This window comes from Asterias amurensis, chromosome 16 (genome assembly GCF_032118995.1).
Source record: "Asterias amurensis chromosome 16, ASM3211899v1".
Lineage (NCBI taxonomy): Eukaryota > Metazoa > Echinodermata > Asteroidea > Forcipulatida > Asteriidae > Asterias > Asterias amurensis.
The window spans coordinates 2,763,626-2,774,474 of record NC_092663.1 but is presented as its reverse complement, the minus strand read 5'-3'; the positions used below and the strand labels follow the sequence as shown (position 1 = coordinate 2,774,474).

Genomic DNA, 10,849 nt, shown 5'->3' with positions numbered 1-10,849 from the left:
TGTGAATTTTGAATGGTATCATTTTTGTTAGATAGAGAGATAGCGAACATGTCAATATTTTTCTTGTAAAAAGTAAAGGTAACGCACATGTGAACGTTTTTGCTCTTTTGGTCATCCACATGTCCTAGTCCAAAAAAACATTATCAGAAATTTGTATTCCTTTTGGCAAATCTCTTCTCATGTTAAATCAGGGTTGATACTGAAAAGGGGACTTTGGGGACGCTAGGTGGCAGCAGACTTACCAGTTAAATCCATTGTTCTTTGTGGGATGCTCAGAACTGCATTAAACAATGGGAATTTACCTAGTAAGTCTGCTGCCACCAGGCGTCCAAAAAGTCTCAATTCAATGTATTTCTGTTAATACCTTTTCTTTTATTTATTCAAACCATGTTAAAGCTTGTTTCATCCTCTTTTTTATAATTCAAAACTGCCTCCATATTCCCGTTATACGTTTTCATTATTTTCTGTAAAGTTTTAGCAATAAACAAAATCTGGTTGAGAGTTCAACTCATAAGAATTATGTTAGAGACACGCCTTGTGAACAGATGACAATACATTGTTTATGAAAAGTAGCGAGGTTGCGAACTGCCATTTTAAAACTAAAAATTGCTTTTAATTGAAAAGAAATTTCTTTTATTGGAGGATTACTGACATTCAGTTCAAAACAAATCATGTTCATTATTTTATTTATTTTAATCATTGTAAACAATTGAAGTAATATATATTTAACGATAATGGAATAAACGGTTATTAAAACTAAAATAATTGTCCCAAGAACTTTGTTTTGTTACATTGTATTTTTGTTGTGTGCTACGGGCCTTGAAGCATGGCACTTGTTGCCCTGGTCTTGACCTTGCCCCATTTAAAAGTTTCCCATTCATCTTTAAGATCTTTCATTGGAAGTGCCACTTGCGCAATTTTGAGTTTTTCCGCCATTTAAATTTTGATTGTAATGTTTTACCCAGATGTTTAACTTTAATCTTTTCACATCACCACATAACTTCGAATTTAAATGTCTTTCAAAATGCGTTACTTTCTAAACCTGATGTAGGCTTCATAAATTAAGTTTATATAGCCAAATACTTTACCAAAGGTATACATTTCCACTAAACATACTCCCATTGTAAACAGTACAAATTGCTAGTTATAAAAAAGTACACGAAAAATATCAAGAAGTCTCAGCTGTTTAGAGTAAAGGGAAAGTTATTTGTTAACTCTTGAACTTTAATCCTCTGCTCAACTTAATAAAGTTGGGGGAGTCCCTGGGCCCGTCGAGTAATCACCCCCCCCCCCCCTCCCCCACCCCCCACCCACAAAGCCAAAACACCCCTACACCAGTGTAATTTTCCAAACGTCCGAGCATCGATCTTGAGAAGTGTCCCTACACCTCAAGAAATGGGACCAATTAATTTTGTAAGGGCCCAATGTCACCCAAAAGTAGGAAGTCAACAACCCCAGGTCACAATATTGGGCAAATTTGTTTTACACCGAAACACTTTTTGGGGGGCTCTCAAATCTATCATAATGTTTTGAGTGTATCGTATGTTTAGTGTTTGGGATCGACGCTCTGTTTTCTGCTATTAGTGTGGGCTGTGGGGTGCACCCATAGAGTTATATATAGCTCTCGGTGCGACCGTTACATGTGATCGAACGCAACCCAACCTGTAGCCGTTTCTTGGGGTCACTGACATTGCCGATAGCAAAGCTCAACCCACGGATTAATTTCCATGGTAGCCGAGCCCTCAATTGTGTTTTGTTTTTTTATTCTTTGGAGGGCATAGGTGTTGTTGACTGTTATGATTGTTCACAAAACCAAATCGAATGTAACGCGACCCCATAATCAAATTAGTGGCAGGCCCTTGTCACCATAAAGCCTTTGTGCCCGCGAGCAAATTGAGGGAACTAATACACTTTTTGATATGCTGGACTATTATATGCGAGCATTTTTACTATATAGATTGTTGTATTATGTGGATATTTTACTGACGGTAAAGAAGAAATGCAAAGAAATGTGAAATGGCCTGACGTTTCGACCCTAGCAGAGTCTTTCTCGAAGGTTAAATGACAACACAACAAACATGAACAGGTATATATTTATAGAACAAGCTTCAACTTTCCAAGACACCTTTTGGTAACACAAATTATCAGAGACTTGCTTCTCACTTGATGTATCTGAATATATGCACAAAACCTGTGAAAATTGGAGCTCAATTGGTCGTCGAAGTTAGAAGAAAATAATGATAGACAAAAAACCTTGCATCACAAAATGTGTGTGCTTTCACACATGACTGAAAAAAGCCTCAGGCCGTTTTTCTAAGATTCAAATAATTTAGTGAAACATAACCTCTTGCTTAAAAACAACTACGTTATTTCAGAGGGAGCCGTTTCTCACAATGTTTTATAATATCAACAGCTCTCCATTGCTCATTACAAAGTAAGTTTTTATGCCAACAATTATTTTGAGTAACTACCAAAAGTGCCAAGTTCATGCAACGTCATATTGACATATTTATTTGTTCAACTGTTCTATGTGCTTTTGTCTAATCCATTAATTTACCAGCTATTTAAAGTACATTATACTACTTTAATGCCGACCCCGGGTTTGGATTGGAAGAGCTGTAGTTTTTATTGACTCCTGCAAATACTGCAAGTGGCGTTTACGATTCTGAGAGTGATTGCACCCAAAAGTTATTTTGTGAACTACTTTGTTAACAATGTATCATGCGTTGCAAGTTTTAATTAGAATTCTCTCATCATGGATCTACTTTTAAAATACTGGAGATTTTAAAACCAAGTTTAGAACGAGTTACAGACTTCAGGCCCGAAGCATACACACGTGTGCAACAAAAAGGTTGTTCTTTTTTCTTTCTTTCAGTATTCTCTTGCAACTTCAAAGTTCAACCAATTAATTTTAGTCAAAATGTTTACGGATTTGTTATTGTATGCATGTGCCAAGATACACCAAGTGAGAATACTGGTCTTTTGACAAGTGTCCAGCAGTCGATTCCACGTTAGGATTAAACCTATCTCGAGTCAGAACGTCCTAACTTTAGAACGGGTTCAATGCGTCCTAAAGTCCTATAACATCGACGGCAGCGCCTTTAAGTGGTCACGGCATTGCTCCACATTGACCCGGTGTAAGCCAAGCCGAAGGGTAGGCATTTAAATAATACCCTTGTTGTGACAAACCCGGACTTAAAGCTTATATATAGGATAACAATCCGAGTTCACACGAATGCCCTTAAGGGTTGAAGTCGCATCTGATCTCACTAGAGTGGACTACCTTTGGGTTCGCACTGAGTCATAGGTTGTGGAGAGTTGGTGGGTGTTGCTGCTTGCTATATCATTGTCAGTGTCTATGATCGGTTCTGGTTGTTTTAAATGGTGTTCATTGTTATGGGAGTGGGGCATTGTACGGTGAGATATCAATTCAGTTTGCGGTAACACCATGGAGGTAGAAATGTGTGTATCTACTTGCCAGGTAGACTTGGTTCTTTAGAGAACTGCCTGCTTTATATTCTACTACCGCGGAGTAGATTTTCGGAATTTTGGAGCACTTGTCAGTTCTGAAAAGAAATGTCCTGCTTTTTAACAACCACCTGGGCGGATTGTAGATAATCGGCTGGGACTATACTAGCTTTGTGGATCGTTATTTTCAATACGGCGGAGTGAGTTATTAATTGGTTTCGACGTTTCGACCAGCTCTAAGAGTCATCGTCAGGAGGAGACGAACAACTTAAAACCATAAAGGATTATTCTGAAGTTTATCAAGAACAAGATATTGGAGTAACAAAAGGCTTCGGTGAAGAATTGCTTCTGGAATCAGCATTTTTGACAGCAGTCACAATGGATTATGTGTGGGTTTTGTTTTGGAGTTTAGCGGTTCCGGTATTTGCCTACATCACGGTGAACCTCGCCACACGGGACCCCGCGCCGATGTACGGCATCTACGCCGTCCCGGGAAGGTGGTTCTCGCTGAAATACTACACGATGAAAGTAATGCTGGCTCTGGTGAGACGCAAGAGGATGCAAGAGTCAGAGGGGATGGACGGGGATTCGAACCCGGCACTGAAGCGAGTGCGTGAACTCGAAGTCTATTCTGGAATTGGGGACGATCCAAACGTAGGTTTTAGACCGTTCGATTGTTTTAATACATTATAAATGTAAATCATAAAACTAGCACGTGAACCCTTCATTTGAGATATCGCCGAAGCCAGAGCGAATTATGTGTATGAATAACTCAAATCCATGATAAGAAAACACAATCCGAGAAGTATTAATGCATTAATGTTTTTATCAATTCCTTTATTTGATGTAACTTTAGACTTATTAAAACCACTCATCTTGTAGTCTATGGCTAAATTGCTACAAAGTTCACGCATTTTACAAAAACAACAATGTACACTATAGTACATTAATAATTTAAGGGGAGCTTTCAACACTCATTACATGTATCTTCAAACCGTGTTAGTTTAATGAAAATCTGTGGACATTGTGTTTTGAGCCCTACAAAAAGTACCCTGGATTTAGAACCTTCGACTGTTTATTCTGTAATTGTATGTTCTAATTTTTGTCCCCACCACCAAGGGTCACAACTCGTTCTACGTGAACGGCTCCGATCTGACCGGGGCGACTCGACTGATCGCACGGGTCGCCATCAGGCCCGATGCTCGGCGGGATGTTTGGTTCATCTTAAGGCTACCAGGCCGTGGTGACTTGGTGCTCCCACGGCACCCTCACTGCACTGTCTCTGGTGTCACTGGCCAGGGGTTCAATGGGGCGGGTCTTGAATGCACGGTCATTGAACCCCTGAGTAAATGGAAGATTGACTACAATGGATACTGTCGGTAACTATAATATGCGTGTGTAAGGCCAGTTAAATTGCCACTGGGAGGGGCACCTACGAATGTTTCAAAAGGGGGTAGTGTTTGGTACAAATATTGTTTTGTCTCTTTGAATCTTTGAAACAAATATGCGTACAGAGCTTTGTATAACTTTCAGGATATTTAAAGACACTGGACACTAATGGTAATAATTCTAAAAGACCAGTCTTCTCACTTGGTGTATCTCAACATTATTATGCATAAAATAACAAACCTGTGAAAGTTTGAGCTCAATCGGCCATCGAAGTTGCGAGATAATAAAAAGAAAAATTATATAAGGTCTCGAAATCAAATTCGGGAAAATTAACTCTTTCTCAAACAATACTCCACTTCAGAGGGAGCCGTTTCTCACAATGTTTTATACTATCAACCTCTCCCCATTACTCGTTACCAAGTAAGGTTTTATGCTCATACTTATTTTAAAGGTTCTGGACAGTGGACACTATTGGTTTGACTAAAAAATACATGTTCGCATAACAACTTATTTGGTATATAATTACCAAAAGGATACCCTCTCTTCAAGTATGGGCATGAGGAAATGTTACAACAATTGTAAGTCTTTATTCGGATGTTTTGTGAAAGGTCATACTCGTGTTTTGAATTCCTTTCGTATTGGTTTGTGTCCCAATTGCTAAATTTCTGTAACGATTTTGATGATTTCTTTTTTATAACAAAAGGGTTGGAATACGAAAAGACTGGAGTGAAGTGGACAACCGACCATTGGTGCACGTCAGGTGTTCCTTTACGTGAGTTAATTTCATTTAGTAAAACAAGGCACACATGTTATTAAAGTTTCTGGTTTACTTGAACAGTAATTTAAATAATACACCACAAAACAAATACAAATAATAAAGCAAGCGGGGTTTCCACAGAGATCTTTGTTTACTAAAGTCATTGTCAACATACTCTTGATCAATGCAGATGGACTGCATCGACAACTTTCTACGACTTTGCCACCGATGTGCACCCGAGCCTTGCTGCCGAAAATATCGCCAAGGAAAAGTGGTCGAAACAGCTCTTCGAAAACCTCAAATCGTAAGTGTATATACAAAATATCCGAAAACAATCGTAAGTGTGATTAAAAAAAAAAAAAAAGGAAACATAACAATCCAACCCCTTTATGTGTTTACAACTAATCTTTAAAAATACACATTAATTGACCTATTTACTTTCGAGTGTGAACTTTACTTATGGGGAAAAAAATGGTCAAAACAGCCTTTGAAAACCTCAAATCGTAAGTATACTAAATTAAAAAAATCGTTATTGTAAAAAAACAATCGAGTATAATGAACTTCATTGATGCATGGAACTATTTTTGCAACTACATTTTTTACTTTTCAGTATGGAGCAAAGCCACTTCGAACAGTTTGGTACAATCGAGGGCGTGGTCCAAGTTGATGATGGGGAGGAACAGGGCGTGGTCCTTACAGGCGTCAAAGACAGATCGTCCGGTAAGTCTGATTATCGTGATTATCGTGTCTTCATTATTTGGGAACACAAAGTATCTGTGGGCACTTACACGATGTAAAATAACTTGTTAATTCAACGTATGATGTCTTGATGATGATGAACTTTCGTGTTACGGAATTTCTGACAAGATATTTTTTTTTACTTCTCAGGTCCGCGAAGGTGGACGGACTTACATAGCTACATCTTAAACTTCATTGTTCTTGAGGTAAGAATTTGAACAAAAAGACACACTAGAATATCAAGTGGGAACAAATTAAAAGGAAGACATCAAAATAAGAAACAAAAACAGCAGACAAATGTACGTTTTCCCGGCTAATTTCAGCAAGAAATTAGTGTTGAGTTTTACTACAGGCTAATTTCAGCAAGGAATTAATTTGGTTTTACTGCGCACTGTCAATTTCACGTTTATTCCCATTGGTTCATTTTTATTGAGCTACCATTGGATTTATTAGTTCGTTTTCGTGCCCGATGAGTAAGTTTCGTTCTCGTTCAAGTTGGTTTTAGTCTTTAAATTTCATATGAACGATCTAGACTACATTTTAAATATTCTTCAGGTGAATGTCTAATTTACAATATTGACACATTAAATAAACATTAAATAAACATTAAATTAAATGCTGTTTACTTTTGCGAAATTCAAAGATATTTGTGACTTGCTTAATTTAAATGAATGTATTTGATCATAGCAAATGCTAAACTGTTCTGCCGTCGATTTCACAAAGAGTTAGGACTCGTCTTATCTCGAGTTAGGACGAGTAACTCTTCCTAACTTAGGATTAATCTTAAGGTCTCCATGCTACAGTGCAGGGTTGGGACTCGTCCTAAGTCCCAATATTAGTCTTAATTTAGGAAGAGTTTTGTGAAATCGACGGCTGGTGAGTTTGAATTGCTCAATTGCCTATAAAATGCTGATTCCACGGAGCTTTCATTCTCAAACGAAATTGAATGAGCCGATGTTATTGTTCAAATTGGGGATGGGGAAATCTATAAAACATAACAACCCATTATCGAATTTCTACATTTCAGAATATATATGATAATGAATCCTCTATTATAGTTTTTACTGTTCTTAACCCCTTGTGGTTTATTACTTGATACTTCTTAATTTAGTTTTATTTGTTGAAACAGAATGGCACGTGTATTCAGATTGGAGCCTTTTGTTTTCCCGGTCGAGTTTCAAAGTAAGTAGTACCCACTGTTACATTTGGGGGCACCCAACGATTTAAAATAAATGCAAAAACGTAAAGGTATATGCTTTATGATACACAACAACTTCATAAAAGATGGTTCTCGGGCAGAAATATTAATCCATTTGAAGATAAATGTTTTTGAGACAATACAACTTTTTATATTTGTTTTTATTGTATTGTTTTTGAGGCAGTCAATAAAAGAAATACAGAAACCACGTTTAACTGCCTTTAAATGGAAAATAGGCGGTTGGAAATCACCCTTAAACTTACTAGTAACAACTCACTTGCCTTGGCTAAAATTACAACAGCTTTCGATAGTAAAAAGAATTTTTTGAAATCATAAGTTTTTATGCCCCAAAATCTGAATCTGAAAATCGTTACTGGCAGTAACGTATCCTAAGCTGCGTATTCCAATTACAGATTATTACTAGTCCTGCGTCGACAATAACCGCTCTGGATGTTCGGTAATATCTATAAATAAAAAAATAAAATAAAAAAACGCGAGCACCTCTTGAAATTCAATTTTCGCTTGATAGTTTTGTTATACACATCTACATTTATATAAGATTAAAACGATCGAGTGGTAAAAAAAAAAAAAAAAAAAAATTGTCCCTTAAAGACAGTGGACACTATTGGTAATTAAAGTAAACAAAGGCCTCCTTGGAAACCATGTTTGGTTTAGTTTTGGTTTTGGTTTTGTGGTGTATTATTTAAAGGCAGTGGACACAATTAGTTACTCAAAATAATTATCAGCATAAAACCTCACTTTGTAACGAGTTATGGGGAGAGGTTGATAGTATAAAACATTGTGAGAAACGGCTCCCTCTGAAGTGACGTAGTTTTTGAGAAAGACGTAATTTTCCACGAACTTGATTTCGAGACCTCAAGTTTAGAGTTTGAGGTCTCGAAATCAAGCATCTGAAAGCACACAACTTCGTGTGACAAGTTTTTTTTTCTGTCATAGTTATTTCGCAACTCCGACGTCCAATCAAGCTCAAATTTTCACAGATTTGTTATTTTATGCACTATGTTGAGATACATTAAGTGAGGAGACTGGTCTTTGACAATTACCAAAATGTTCAATGTCTTTAAAAGGCATTAAGCTTTATCAGAAAAATGATACCCCTAATGTCAAAAATACCCCTAATGTCAAAAATTACAGAAACATACAATCCCTGCAAGCTCTTTCAAAGTCCTTGTTTCGGATCTGTTTCGGAATCAACTGTCTTGTTATTACTTTTAATATGATGGATTTTCGTTGCAGCTTGACTACTGGGTTTATAATCCATCCATCTGGAGAGGTCATCCCAGCCATACATGTCGATCTACCATTGGCTGATTTGATGGAACAAACGGAAGATCCGCCAATGAAATTTGCTTTTAGTATGCAGCCACTTGGTAAGCTTCAAAACTTTCGAAGTGTCTTTTCTTGTTATCCAAACAAAGCATTGCATCTTAAAGGCATAGACACCTTTGGTGATTGCAAACACCAGTCTTCTCACTTGGTGTATCTCAAGATAATGCATAAAATAACAAACTATTGTAACTATTTCTTAGAAAGTTTGACCATTTCTTCTTTTGTCGTGTAAAGTTGGAGACAGGTTATCAGTGGAAGTGACAATCGATGACGTAATGTTTTTCAACATGGACAGAGACTGGAGTGTACAAATCCGCGAGGGACTGAGCGAGTTTAATGTGAACGGCGTCCGTGGGCGGGGAGTGTGTGAAATTCTAAAGAGGTTAGTATCGCAATTTAATACAGAAGGAATTGCTTACACCAACAACACTAACAAGGCAAATCTGACTTTGTGGTAAATTCCCCAGATTGTGACACACCCAGACAAAAGGTCTAGTGCCACAGCTGATCTTAACATGAATATTACAGGCCTGGATATTCTTTTTTTGAGAGGGCAAGACCATTTTAATTTTGCAAAAGACACTTGTATTATTATTACGGATATTATAGCAACATCATTGTCAAAACACTCATCTCACTGGGGGCCCTGTAGAAAAAGCAATACACATACACAGAACAAGGGAGAAACAAACATGATAGAACGAGTCACATAAAAGCAGCAACAGCACTCTATACCAACAGGAACAAAAGCAGATAAAGTGCAGCAAAAAACACTAGCCAGTTAGATATAAAAGACAAATCAATGACTCTGTAAACACCAGTACATAGAAGTGAGAGATGTCAAGGTGGGCTCAATGCACAATCTCTCAGGTAAACCGTTCCACGAAAAGAAACCTTTTGTAAGAAATGTTTCTATTGCCCCTCTCAGTCTGCTATTTCTACCTCCATGGTCCGACTTGCACTGGGCAATCTTATAGTTTGTGGGAAACCTTTGAAGGGGCACCGAGGCAAAGGGCAACAGAGTCCCTGGTATGCCATTGCCATTTCCCCTGCTCACAATTTATACTTGTTTTAACCCTTTAGATATCCCGGAAAGTGTCCTGTACCTGAAAATTATGACACGCCTACATGAAGCACACTTGGTCACCATGGCAACAAGCATGGTACCAAAGAGACATGGTCAGGATCACCACATAGTGGACCATAGATGCAATGGGTACCAGACAGGGTTTGCCCCCAACTATTTTTTAAAGACGAGCCAGCAGGACAAGTTAACTTGTCATTTCACTCGTCGTTCAGCTTTTCCACTTGTCCATAAGTCATTTTAAATAGCAGGAATGTGAGTACTATCCAGGAAAAAAATAAAGAGGAAAAGAGAAAACTTGGCAAGAAAAAAAGAGGAAAAGATAGTACTCCTATACTTTTGTACACAGAAAGTGAAGAAAAGAAATATGAAAATCAAAACCCTAAAGAGGAAATCAACTGGAAGTCTCACATGCCTGAAAAATGGACGCTTTTCAACACTGAACTAGCCAAGACGGGCCACTTTGATCCTTTAATGAAAAATGGAGTGTACATTTTGTCAATTTCTCTACAAATTAATGACCATAAAAACATAATAGATGTCAAATTTGCATGGGATAAATAATATCACTAATACACCGATATGTGTAAGCATTGTTTACGTGGTACTTTCCTGAGTTCTGTGAAGAGAAATGCCACATCATCTCTGTTTAAAGGAAGTATAATATTAAAATTTGTTTATGCATGAATAAAACCTAGAAGACGAGCCATAAATAAATGGTTTTGATAAAAAAAAGTAAAATCAAATTTTTAATTAACAAACCTTTTCTCAATTCAATATTTAAATACTCTGTAATTAAACTATTATTTTATAAAATATACAATTATTTTGTAATGAATTTTCATTAAAAAATTAAACAAAATAA

At 37.2% G+C, this 10,849-nt stretch overlaps 1 protein-coding gene across 2 annotated transcripts; it reads left to right on the top strand.

The window, feature by feature from the left end:
* Positions 1–3,148: 3,148 nt before the first annotated feature.
* Positions 3,149–10,121, top strand: LOC139948862 (uncharacterized). 2 transcript variants are annotated; one of them, XM_071947216.1, is made up of 10 exons: positions 3,149–4,122; positions 4,588–4,847; positions 5,561–5,629; positions 5,805–5,918; positions 6,225–6,334; positions 6,503–6,558; positions 7,482–7,534; positions 8,808–8,941; positions 9,135–9,282; positions 9,984–10,121. In XM_071947216.1, exons 1-10 carry the CDS (start codon positions 3,847–3,849, stop codon positions 10,030–10,032), a joined length of 1,269 nt encoding a protein of 422 aa, XP_071803317.1. In that variant the 5' UTR covers positions 3,149–3,846; the 3' UTR covers positions 10,033–10,121. The 2 variants fall into 2 exon arrangements, with proteins under 2 accessions (XP_071803317.1, XP_071803316.1); XM_071947215.1 differs by having other exon boundaries at positions 7,464–7,534.
* Positions 10,122–10,849: the final 728 nt, after the last annotated feature.